General features: G+C 46.1%; 1 protein-coding gene across 5 annotated transcripts in view; it reads left to right on the top strand.

Moving 5' to 3' along the window:
• Scn10a (sodium voltage-gated channel alpha subunit 10) overlaps window positions 1-12,880 on the top strand; it is a 97,759-nt gene that overhangs the window by 64,666 nt on the left and 20,213 nt on the right. For 3 of the 5 annotated variants that reach the window (XM_074059159.1, XM_074059161.1, XM_074059157.1), the window contains 5 exons: window positions 4,209-4,568; window positions 5,712-6,158; window positions 7,464-7,604; window positions 9,279-9,402; window positions 10,798-10,952. In XM_074059159.1, the coding sequence (XP_073915260.1) occupies window positions 4,209-4,568; window positions 5,712-6,158; window positions 7,464-7,604; window positions 9,279-9,402; window positions 10,798-10,952 (1,227 nt within the window). The remainder of the gene's footprint in view (window positions 1-4,208; window positions 4,569-5,711; window positions 6,159-7,463; window positions 7,605-9,278; window positions 9,403-10,797; window positions 10,953-12,880) is intronic. The other 2 variants (XM_074059160.1, XM_074059158.1) reach the window with 1 other exon arrangement.

Below are 12,880 nucleotides of genomic sequence, written 5' to 3'. Positions count from 1 at the left end.
ATGTTTCTGTCTTGTGTCTGTATTATTAAGTGCATACATATTTTAAGTTGTTGTATCATCCGTAAAATGAAACTTTTATTATTAAGGTTAACCTTCTTCATCTCTAGATATTTTTGTTTTAAAAAAACTACTTTGTCTGATATTAATTAAATAACCTTGCTTTCTTTTGGCTTAGAATTTGCCTGATATATTTTTATCTGTCTTTTATTGATAGCCTTTGTATATCCTGAGGATTTTTATTGTCTCTTACAAATACCATTTGTCAGACTTTGGATTCTTATTCAGTTCTGACAATCCAATCTTTATCTTTTAACCAAAACATCTAGTCTTCCTGTTTATTATAGATATCAATATATTTTGATATGTGTCTATCATTAGATTGATCAGTCTCTCTTTCACCCCCAAATGCCTCCCTCTCCTTAATTCATTTTGGACTGTATATTTTTCCTTATCTTATTTCCCCCTTTATCAACTTGGAAATGAAATACTCTGTTTTTGTTCTTTGAATGATTACTTCAGAAATTTCAACATAAGTCATTTGCTTAGTCAAAGTAAAAGGTTAGCTAAAATCTTCACTTTCCTCCACAACAACTTTGTTTATTCAATTATTGCTTCCCAATTTATTATCATACTAAGCATTTTAATTTTATCTTCTTTTTTTAAAAAAAATGGACTGAGGGGCATAGTTCAGTGGTAGAATACTTACCTAGGATGCTGAAGGTCCCAGGCAGGTTCAATCTCCAGCATCATACCCACACCCACACAAAAGACCAATCAACAATAAAGAATGCCAGCTATTATGCAAATGGTCTCAAAAACTCAGTCATTGAACCCAATAAAGGTTCATTTATCACTCACTCAAGTCAGTCTGCTGCAAGTCAGGAAGCTCTTACTGGAGCTCCTTCAAGAAGCAACTCCACCAATGTCTGAAGTCATCCTACAGCCTTCAGCGTTTACCTCGTGCCTATGGAAAAATGGGAGGCCAAGGTTTCTTAAGTTTTAAGAGGTCAAAGGCTTTTCCAGTCAGGGCTTATGGAGGTATTTTTGTGCAATGCAATTCCTTCAAAAATTTAGATGGATTCTATAGTTCCTTGTGCTGTGAAGTGTGCTGTGTGCACACTCAAAGTGCCTTTTTGATGAAGTTCTCAACTCTGCTTTATTTCTTTCCTTTCCTGTCCCCATGCCTTGCTCTCTCAAAACAAACAGTGGCCATAACATTAATGTAATCTTTGCTAAGAGTTGCCTCATTTCCTTAGAAAATTAAAATTTATCTGCTCATGTAAAATTTTAATCCATTGCTTATTGTTTGCAATCTAGAAGTTGTATACATCCCCCAATCCTGAAGGCTCTTAATTTCTGGATTCTATTTCCTTTTCTTATGAATCAGCCAAATATTTCTAAATCGTATCTCTTTCTTGGACCATCTTTCTTGTACATAGTCAATTATAACTAATACACACTACTAAGGTTTTTCAGACCCTTCTCCCAGGGTTAAAAGCACATAAGCTCATGACCTACCCCAAGAATTACTGTGATATATATTATCTTTTGCTGCTTAGTGACATAGATTGACACTTTCCAAGCCTTCTTTTATCAGTTTCCTTATTGTCCACCACACGATTGATCACTAGGCCAGTGCCACACAATCAATGTTTCTGAAATGGCAATACCTCTTTACAATATACCAAATTTTACATTCCTCAAAATGATACAACAAGCTACAGGGACACCCTTAAGTCTGTGAATTAGCATAACAGAGGTTTAGGTCTCTTAGCATGTTCAGTGCTGGTTGAGATGTTCTCCTGGGAGTGTTTTTTCCAAGTAGTGACTTGGGGATTCAGGATTATACCATTTCGTGACCTCTTCACCTTCAATGGGTGGCCCCTGTGGTGACTGTGGAAACAGAAGGGAAAGTATAGAGGAGTTTATGGTTACGCCTGAAAGTAATGTACACTAAATTGTCTCCATCTCCATTCCATCCATCAGAACCCAAGGACTACAAACAATAACTATTTGCAAGAGATACTAAAAAAAAAAAAAAAAAAGTCGTTCTTCTGGTTTAGGAGGAGAAAAGTAGATTCTCCTATTTATTTAATTTGGAGCTGAAGATTGTTTATTTTATTGACCCCTGTAGCTAAGATTTTGTCTAGCTTTTTCTATGGCTACTTGATGGAAACCCAATATACTCTACATTCAAAATATCTTCTGATATTTTGCACAACTGCAAGACCCATTTCCTCCCCAACTGGTGACCTCCCCAGAAGAGGATAGATATTAGACCTACTTTTCGTTCTATTCTAGAAATAAAGCAGCCTCACTAAAGAAAGCTGAAAGATACAGAAAAGCTTAATTCTAAGATAAGAAATTGGCTTCCAGTCAGTTTCTACCCAAATATATTCAGTGTTACCAACTTGGTTTACTTCCTTTCAGCTCTTCTCCCCCTAAATAGAAGTTGTTCTATGAATTCTGACATTAACTAAAGAAATGGTTTGATTATGGAGAACTATTCAGCAGCTACTAAACACAATTGTTTATAATTGTTATGTAATAATATGAAGTTCTTTTGATATAATACTAATCTAGGCAATAAAACATTTAGATAGAGCTACTGGGTGGGGACAGAGGCAAAGGTTGTGTGGATCCTTTGGTCACAGAACCTCCTCTCCTCTTCTACCCATGCACAAGAGCTTGTGGGGCTCTGCAGCCCCAGCAGCAAGCACTCCCAAAATGTGTTGAATGACTGACCTACAAGTAGGGGCCCCCAAGCCTAGATAGCTCTGGGATCAGCAAGTGGCCAGATTATTATAAAAATGACAAAAAAAATGGAAGATGATTCAATTCATGTCCTTATGCTTATAGTTTAACAATAATTTAAGCATGGGTTTCTTTCTAAAGAGACTCTAATATTAATTTCTAACCCTCACCATTCCCCCCAACACTAACTACTTGAGGAACCCATGGAAACCCTTAGCCTATGCATTAAGGTGAGTGTCATTACCAGATGCTTTTGCTCAGGTGCCAGTGAGTGTGTCCCTGTGTCCTTCACTGTCCCCAGTGGTGGTGCTCAAGGTTCTATGGTATGGTAGGCAACCCTAGTCTGGCCTCTGCATTTCCACGTGTCCAGATTTTACTGAGAACAGAGACTTTTATCAGTTGTGCTATTTAGGAAATTTTGAATTCCCCCAGTATTCTACCCAGAGAACTCAGTCTAGTGACTAGTGCTCAGATTTCATTTGTGTTTGCCAGCTGCCGCTGTCCAGTCCAGAGTTGGTGTTTTAAGCTCTGCTTCCAGCATAAGGAGAGTAACTTCCAGGTTAGGTCTAAAGAGAACCTGGAAGCACAAAAAGTGTGGATACAGACTTGCTCTGTAAGGCATTGAACCTGCTCCCCTTTGGTTTGCTCACGTTGTGTGGGTGATGAACTTGTTGCTGGGCTGTTGTCCTCAGCACTGTGTCCTAACAGCTAAACCTGAGCTTGGCTCTTTGTATGTGCTTCATAAACCCACCCTGACTGACTGACAGTGGAGCCTGCATATCTTTCTAGTGAATTAAAGATCCACAAAACTGTGTTTTTAAATGTTTACACATCCTTTTTATCTCTTGTGGGCCTCAGCATATTTAGGTTTACAATGAAGACTTTTTGAGTCTCCATCTAGTCTCAGCAGCTAAACCACATGTGGTGACATGCTTGGCAGGCATTTCGTAAGGTGGAGAGGTTGGTTGGCCAATTCAATGAATGCAGCAGGAATACTAATCCATGCAGATTCAGAGTAACAGATGTTGGAGTAACAGATGCTGTCTACTACCCCAATATAAGAAATGCACTCAAAGATGGTTACTGGTGGGCCATGCTGTAACCAAAGGGGACTTGTCTGTCCTCAGACTGTTCTCACTTATGTACGAGCCCCATCATACCTCAGGTCACCCTCACAGAACACATCCCCCTCCCCCACCCTGGAGTGATCGGGATTCTGGCTATAGAACAGAGTGAGTAAAGGCAAGTCTTAGTGTAAGACCCCTGATACTTAAGGACTATAGTTTTGAGCAACTGCTAAAAAGAAAAGCCTCTCTGAATAGCTTCCAGGGAACACCCCACCTTCATGGGGTGAGTTGCCTTGAGATTTCTCAGAACTTTGGTTTCCACCCATGACTTAAGACCAGAGGTGATGGGAAGAGCTGCCAGGGCCTGACACATCTGTTTCTCCACAGCTACGCGTCTTCAAGCTGGCCAAGTCCTGGCCAACTTTAAACACCCTCATCAAAATCATCGGCAACTCAGTGGGGGCGCTGGGGAACCTGACTCTCATCTTGGCCATCATCGTCTTCATCTTTGCTCTGGTTGGCAAGCAGCTCCTTGGGGAGGACTACGAGCACTACCGACATTTCATCACTCCACCAGGTGACGATTGGCCCCGCTGGCACATGCATGACTTCTTCCACTCATTCCTGGTTGTCTTCCGGATCCTCTGTGGAGAGTGGATTGAGAACATGTGGGCCTGCATGCAGGTCAGCGAGGATTCCGTCTGCCTCGTCCTCTTCTTGACCGTGATGGTGCTGGGGAACCTGGTGGTGAGTAGCAAGCCCACTGGGCCTGGTCACAAGCCTTGATCTTGCACTTTTTTATGCCCACATTGCCCCCCTTGATTGAAAAATCTTCAAGCCCAATGTAGTGGCACATGCCTGTAATCCCAGCACTCCAGAAGATGAAGCAGGAGAATTGTGAGTTCAAGTTCAGTTGGGGCTATGTAGTGAGACGCTATCATAGCCAAAGCAAAACAAAACAAAGTCTTTAGAAAAACTTTTCAAAATTGTGTAGGACATGACTTCTGGCTTGCAGGAACAATCTCGTAAGACAGAGGAGGAAGACCCTAGAGGACAATCCCCCTCCACCATCTATCAGCTGGGCCACCCAGAGCAAGAGACTGAATGTCCCCATGCCCTAACTTCCTTAAAATCAAGAAAACAGTGTTTATGCATGGGTTTACTAGGGGAACTGAATTATAGGAGATGACCTGCAAATTTCCTATGACACTGTCAGAAACTCAATAAACGGTAGCTGTTTGTTGTGGAGGGAAAAAAATTCTCCTCACTCTGGTGTACTCAGAAGATACTTTTCTTCAGGAGAGTAATGACTGATTTCTTCCAGCTGAGTGGTCCCAGCTAGGAGCAGGGAGAGGGAACCTGACCCAAAAGAGAAGCTAGACAATACTCAGCTGATCACACCTTTCAAACCTGCTCCAAGCTTGCTGGGAGCCCCTCTTAGAGGCCTGCCTGCAGGTTAGCCCCAGCGCTCCTTCATCCCAGCCGGGCTCTGCACCCTCAGTCTGTGCCCCATGCCCCACAGAAGAAGAGCACAAAGTTGGAAGTAGTAAGATGTGCCCAGAATTTCAGAGTGACAAACAGAACCCAGGGCAGGCCCAAGCCTGCTTCTCTCTGTTGCCTTTGAGTGTCCCTTTCCTCAGCAGGGTGACCCTCCACTGTGGTGAATGTACTTTCAAGCCTTGCCAACATGACCCACAGGGCAGGTCACACTGGGACATATCCAAGAGTCCCCTCCAGTGCTCTCAGAGGCACCCCATTGCTGGAAGCAATGCATCCAGGTGGGCAGGGAGAGGCCCAGGCTGTGACTGTCCTGCCATCCACTGAGCAGGGGTCCAAGGAAGGGCTCCGTTCATTCATTGATCCACCGTCCCTTTCCTTCCCTCTCTTCAGGTACTCAACCTTTTCATTGCCCTGCTGCTGAATTCCTTCAGTGCTGACAACCTCACAGCACCAGAGGATGATGGGGAGGTCAACAACCTACAGGTGGCCCTGGCACGGATCCAGGTGTTTGGCCATCACACAAAGCAGGCCATTCGAAGCTTCTTCAGTAAGCCCTGCCAGCTCCCCTGGCCCAAAACAGGACCCACGCTGGTGGTGAAGCCCCCAGTGTCCAGCTCCAAAGCTGAGAACCATACTGCTGCTGATGCTGCCGTGGTGAGCCCTGGGCCACTGCCGGTTCTCAGAAGCTCCAGGGAGGACCACAGTGACTTTGTCACCAACCCTAATGTGTGGGTCTCTGTGCCCATTGCTGAGGGTGAATCCGATCTCGATGATGTGGAAGATGATGGTGAGCAGGGTGGTCAGAGCTCCTGGCAGAAAGTGAACCCCAAGGAGCAGGTAAGAGTTCTCCTCAAGGGACAGCCACAGAAAGTAGGGAGGGCTTCAGGAGAGTGACTCAGGGCAGAAGGGAAATTATGATAGAGGCTTTCCAGCATCAAGGCTGGCTCAGCCTTGAAGAGTCCCTGGCAAGCCAGGCATAGAAGACCTTGGCATACCAAAGCTGAGGATCTCCAGAGGAGGTGGTGCCTCAGCAGGGTCTGGAAGCAGGGTCAGGACCTCCAGGCAGATAAATGAAGGCAGGAGCAGCAGGTGAATCTCAGGCCATGCTGAGGACCTTGGCCTTGCATTGTCTTCCACACAGCTGCCCCTTCACTCTGCCCAGCCCAGGTCCTCTACAGGAGATGCTAATGATGGGCCTCTCATAACAGAATCGCCCAAGAGCAGACTCACCTAATCTCCACCAGCATCCGAGGACGTCCTTATTTGCAGAGCTTATCCCAACAAGAGGCTTCATAGGGAAATGACATTCCTTTGGCACCAAGAACTGAAAGCACATTTCAGCCTTTTGATAATGTATGTGTTTAAATACTTTGCACAGTGCCTTACGGCTTTAAGCTAGTATCTCAGCTCTCATTAACCTTCTGCACAATGTGGGGAGCAAGGATCCCAGTGGGGCCCTAGGGACACACAGGGCTGCTGGCCAGGCCATTAAGTGGGAGTCTGCATCTCTCCCACAGCTTCCTCCCTGCAGCTGTCACTTCTGTTCCAGCAGCTGCTATTATCAACTGCCATTTTTCACATGCCTTTGTCTGGGTGACACCCGAGGGCAGGGCGTCACTTCCCTAGAGTAAAGAACATAAACTCTGTAAGGATTGTCTGCCACTCGGGGGCATGTTCATTTACTTTGGGATTATTTTTGGGGGGACAGGGGGGATGGCCAAGTTCAATACCAGTCTGACTTCTGGACAAGTAGTAATGGTCATAGCTAGCATTATTGAGCCAAATACCTCCTGCAGAGTATTTTATAAGCATTAACATATTTAGTCATCAAAATAACAGAATGAGGTAGATCTTGCCTCCTCAATTTTACTAATAGGGGAGAAAAAGATCAAGAGGTTAAATAATTTGCCTAAGGTCACACAGCTTCTAAATAACACCAATATATCTGTTTATAGAGTCTTCATGCTCATTTCACACAAGTGTATGTTTGTACATACCTATGTATCTATGAATGTATGTGTGTATGCTAATTGCATATATGAAGTCCTTAGCTCTGGAAGCCTGTATATGCAAGACTTTTCAGATTTGGCAGTGATCAGCTGAAATTGACTCAGATACACAGATGGGACCCTCTCTCACTAGCAGGAGCACCTGCAGCAAGTCAGGAGGTATGAGGGCTACCTGGCATCCAGGAGCCCAGGCTCTGGAACATCCTCTGAGGACCTGACTCCATACCTAGGTGATAGGTGGAAAGACAAGGCTGTTCATCAGATCCCTGCAGAGGTAGGTATGTGAGCTTCCTGGAGAGGTTGGCTGGACGCTGACTAATGGGCTGGTGGCCCTGAAGGGCAGGGTTGGCGTGGGGTATTCCATGCCACACAAAACCGTGTAGCCCCATTTCTCATTCTGGGAATTTTTCAGTCCCTCCCAACCTTGGGCAAATCTGTACATTTCAGCTTTCACAGGATATTGACAAAAACTTCCCTCCACTCAGCTGGTGGAGGGGCAGGAAGAAAGAGTGAGGGCCACAAGCTGTAGTGACTAGAGCAGTTCCTGAACCCCTCTGAGCCACTGCTTCTTCATCTGGGAAGCTGCATGGTAATGTCTATTGCTAACATCGTTCTGAGGCTCAAATGAGATGCTGTTTGTCAAGCATTTAGTTCCTGCCTGAAATGAAGTAAGTGCCCAGAAAATGACAGCCAAGAAGAAAGGAAACAAAAGAGTAGCACAAAAGAAAGTCAAATATCTTTCAGAGGCAGAAGATAGAAGTTGGAGGTGCACGTGGATGAGGAAGTCTTCCCTGTGACACAGTCTGCCCCCTGCTTTTTGTCCACATCACTCTTTGTAGCCAAAAACATACTGGGGCTGGAGAGAGGCTGTCTACAGGTGAATTCTGAGCTGACAGCTGATAAGCACTGAGCAGGGAGAAGTCTTAGGTTTTACCTAGAAAAGATAAAAATAAATTCGAACTTTCAGGTGTCACTTAGAAAAATCACAGAGAGAAAGAGTCTGTCGGGAGAGAGGTGCTCGTAAAGGTTTAGCATCCTTTACTGCCACTGCACTCAATTCAAGAATTGAACTTGACACCTAGCCCTTGAGTGTGGATTGTGTGATAGGCAGTGGGCTGGGCAAACAAGGCAGACATAATTCATCCCCAAAGTTATCAAGCCCTTCAACATGAGGAATGTCAGCTGCTGGCTGTGTGCCTCTGGACTGGGCTGACACAGCAAGCCAAGATAAGAGAGTGGGCTGAGATGGGGCTCTAGAGCTGTGGGTGAGCACCAGCCACTTGGTCCCCAGTGGGTGAGGATTGTCACATTCTGCACGTGGACGTCATGTTCCTTTCTAAGTGTTCTAAGGTCCCTCCTGGTTATTTTCCTTACTCACTGTTTTTAGTACACAACTCCTGGGTGATGGTTTTAGTTTTGTTTTTGTTTTCTTGTTCATGACCCTAGCCAGGCAGGGAGGGGCCCATCAGCGACAGATGGAGACCCACCCCACCATTTGGGTCCATTAGCCAAGCTATCAGGTTTACTAATATGAGAGCAGCTTCGACTCCTAATTGAATTCATCTAGAGACATTACAAGGCTAGCACTGCCAGGAGGGCAGAGGGCCCCTGCGGCATTGCTCGCAGATTAAATATTCAAGTGCAGTGAAAGCCGAGCATCTTTACCGTGTAATTACAGTGTCTCGGCCCATCACCAGCACTCCATCAGGGCCTGGAGGATTCTGTCAGGCGCAGCTAAGCCACTGAGGCTCCATGGAGAGCATCAGTGTCCCAGGCCTCCGCTGCTGAGGGCCTGAACATGCCACAAGGCCAGAGCAGGCCACTTGTGGGACCTGGGCTCTGAGAAGCTCACCCTGAGACTTGGGGATCTCAGCCAGTTGAACTTGTTGTGGCCATGTGTGAAGAGGCACATCAGCCCAGTTCACTGCCCTGGGCCTCTGTCCTGCAGGGGGTGGATGACACGAGCAGCTCAGAGGGCAGCACAGTGGATTGCCCAGATCCCGAGGAGATACTGAGGAAGATCCCTGAGCTGGCGGATGTCCTGGAGGAACCAGATGACTGCTTCACAGAAGGTAGAGGGGACCACAGAGCTCCTCACTGATGTGAATTAGGGCCAGGGGCTAGTTCAGCACTCACCTGGGCTCCTCCATGTCCAGGGCTCTAGCCTGGGGTCCAAGGAGGCAGACAATAGGGCCCCTCACAAGCCTCACTCTGGGCTCAAGGGCACCCATGCCAGACACAAATGCTAAGGCTCACAGCACCACACACCATGTGGATGGATACATTGCTTTCCTTCTTTGGTGCGCTCAGGAATACCTCACTGGAAAAAGTAGTCACACCTCACTGGAAAAAGTAGTCACTACCATAAACATAACTATGAACTCTTGATTTGGGACATAAAGAACACAGAGGAGGGCTGTGTCAAGTCTGTTAGTGGATTTTCTTTCACCCTGCAGCACTGGAAATTGAACTGTGGGCCTCATGCTTGTTAGGCAAGTGCTCTAGAGTCAGGCCCCAGTTGTTTTACTTTTAGTTTGTTTTTCAGATTGGGTCTGGCTTTTTGCCTGGTCCACTTTGGACTCTGATCCACCTACCTCCACCTCCAAGTAGTTGGGACCACTTGAATGTGCCACCATGCCTGGATTGTGTTTTGGTTTTGTTTGTTTGTTTGCAGTACTGGGGTTTGAACTCAAGGCCTTCACTTTGAGCTACTCCACCAGTCCTTTGTTTGTGAAGGGTTTTTCGAGATAGGGTCTTGCAAACTGTTTGTCCGGGCTGACTTCAAACCGTGATCCTCCTGATCGCCGCCACCTGCATAGCTAAGATTACAGGCATGAGCCACCGGCACCCAGCTGGATTGTTTTTAAGATAGGAACTCACTAATGTTTTGCCCAGGCAGGTCTCAAACTGTGATTCTCCTATCTTCCTCTCCCAAGTGGCCAGAATTGCAGATGTGCACACTACGCATGGTCCCAGAACCTGTATCTTACTGATTATATGATAAAGGTAGTTGTGGCCTCAATAATTTTAAAGAAGTAGAAATTAGTGGGGGGAATGCTTCATTGACTTTCTAATTCCATTTGACCTTGGGTCAAGCCCCATCCCAGCCATTATGGTAGTCACCCAGTCCAGTGTGGACTCAGAGCATGGACCCTCAGATACCACCAGGCACATGCCTCATGCTTTGTCAGTCTTCTAGAGATGAGTGGACATAAGGACAGGGACCACTGGTATCATCTACAAGAAGGAGGGTGACTGGGGAGGGCATTAGACTGGGCAAGATCAACGATATGGAGGAATACCTCGTGGGCTAGACTGAAAAACCAGCTGACAGGGACTGCTCCTCTCATATCCCAGGAAAGAATTGCCCTCCAAAGTGGATTTCTCAGCAGGGTGGTTTTTCTGCAGGACTGAGCAGAAATGATCCTAAAGGCAGATCACTCACTACCAGCCACCTCTCCCTACAGGCTGCATCCGCCACTGCCCCTGCTGCCAAGTGGATGTCACCAAGTTTCTGTGGGTGGTGGGCTGGCAGCTGCGCAAGACCTGCTACCGCATCGTGGAGCACAGCTGGTTCGAGAGCTTCATCATTTTCATGATCCTGCTGAGCAGTGGAGCGCTGGTAAGGGAAGCACGGTTCCCACCAGTTGGGATGTCCTGCAATCCACGGGCTCTGGAGCTGCATGAGTGGGCTCCCCTGAGTCCCAAGCTGAAAGTCCTCATCCTGGAGTTGAAAGAGAACTGCAACCCAGCACTTCTCTGAACAGCAGGGCATGGAAGGTGCTCAAGGCACTCATGTCATGGCCAGCTAAATCTGGCTGCAAATGTTGCAAACAGTACGTGTATGCATCCTACTTAAGGGATGGAGAAATTAAGTCTCAAAGGGTTCAGGAGACTTGTCCAAGATCACTCAACTTGGCAGTAGCAACCTAACTTTCATGGCCTTGATTGATACGAAAGCCCCTGTGACCTTTCAAACACACTGGCTTTCTCTGAAGACCTCATACAAAGAAGACCATCCATCCTTGTCTTACCAAACCACTTGTAAATGCTATTACTCCTTCAGAGCTCACTAGTAGCACTTCGCAAAGCTTAATCAGTGGAAGAGCTTGTTAAAGCACAGGTTCTTTTTGGAAGATCAGGAGTCAGACCTGAGAACCTGCATTTCCAATAGGCTCTCAGGTGAGGCTGATGTGCCAGACATGAACCACATTCTAAATAGCAAGGCCTGAGAAAAGAGACACTTAAGAATTTAGAGACACTTTGGAATCCCCTGTCCTTGTAGGACAAGTAAGGTTCTCTCTCTACCCAGGCTTAGACCCACTGCATAATCTCAAATGCTCACCCCAAGGTCGACATAGGAAGGCACTTATCATTTGCAGTTGTCCATATTTTATAGGTGAGGAAGTTGAAGCCCAAAGACACAAAGGGACCCACCTGGGGCCCCAGCTAATTCCTTCAAGGGCTAGGACTAGAGCTCCACTCTCCTGCTTCACAGTTACAAGTGCCTTCACCAGTCTTGCTCCTCCTGTCTGGCTTACTCCCTAAAAACAATCTACTAGGTACCAGATTCCCAGGAAGGGTGATGGAACTGCTCCGTGTTTTGCCCCAGTCTTAGATACATGTGCAGGTGAGGGGCATGGCACCATCTGAGAGGTGGGAGGAAAACAAGGGCATCAATGACACAAAGGCAGAGGAGAAGAGTTTCCTGGGCAGGGCTGGCCTGCCACCTTGGGTGTGGTGAGGGAGGGTGGCAACACCTGAAGGCCTATAGTGATCATCTGTCCAACTGAGCTGCAGCAACACAAAGGCCAAGGAGCAAGAGGTAGCAGGTGGGGCTTTCTTCATACTTTCCCTTCTCTCTTTCCTTTCTCTCTTTCCTGTCCTACCTGGTAAAAGTGACCATCCAGCTACTGCTGGCCAGCTGCCTTCCTCATTACCTCACTGGCTCATGTCTTTCCACATGGGCCTTCCTTCTACCATTCTCCCTTCCTCTTGCCCTTGCTCCTCTCTTCTCTCTCTCCCTCTCCTCACACCCAGTGCTACCCTCCCCATTCCCAGGAGGGCACTCAGATCCTGTGACAGCTACTCAGCCCCAGTGCCACCCCAGCAGCTTCCCTTCACTCCCTGTCTCCTTCCCCATGGGACCAAACAGGCTTGCACCAAATTTAGTCTTCTTTATGCTCACTCTTTGAGTGCTTTTAAAAAAAATAACATGAATTTTCCTCTGACAAAGTAGAATGCAAAAAAAGAAAGGAAAATACCTTGAAAATTACAGAAAAAAGTAAAGGTAAAAAAATCACCCATTTTCCTATCCTTCAAACAGAAGCTCACTTTGGAAACATTTTAGATTACCTCCTTCTCTTCTTTCTTATGCATAGAATACATACATATTACAAAAATAAAAACACATCTGTGCATTCTGTAATTTCTCAGTACATTTTCTCAGGAAATATTCTCCTACGATCTCACTGCATGGCTGTACCATATCCTAGGATAGGAATGTACCATAATTTATTCAAGACTCCCTATGTTTGCTTTGAATATACA

This window comes from Castor canadensis, chromosome 17 (genome assembly GCF_047511655.1).
Source record: "Castor canadensis chromosome 17, mCasCan1.hap1v2, whole genome shotgun sequence".
Lineage (NCBI taxonomy): Eukaryota > Metazoa > Chordata > Mammalia > Rodentia > Castoridae > Castor > Castor canadensis.
Note: the sequence above shows the minus strand (reverse complement) of the source record. Positions and strands in the feature narration are given on the sequence as shown.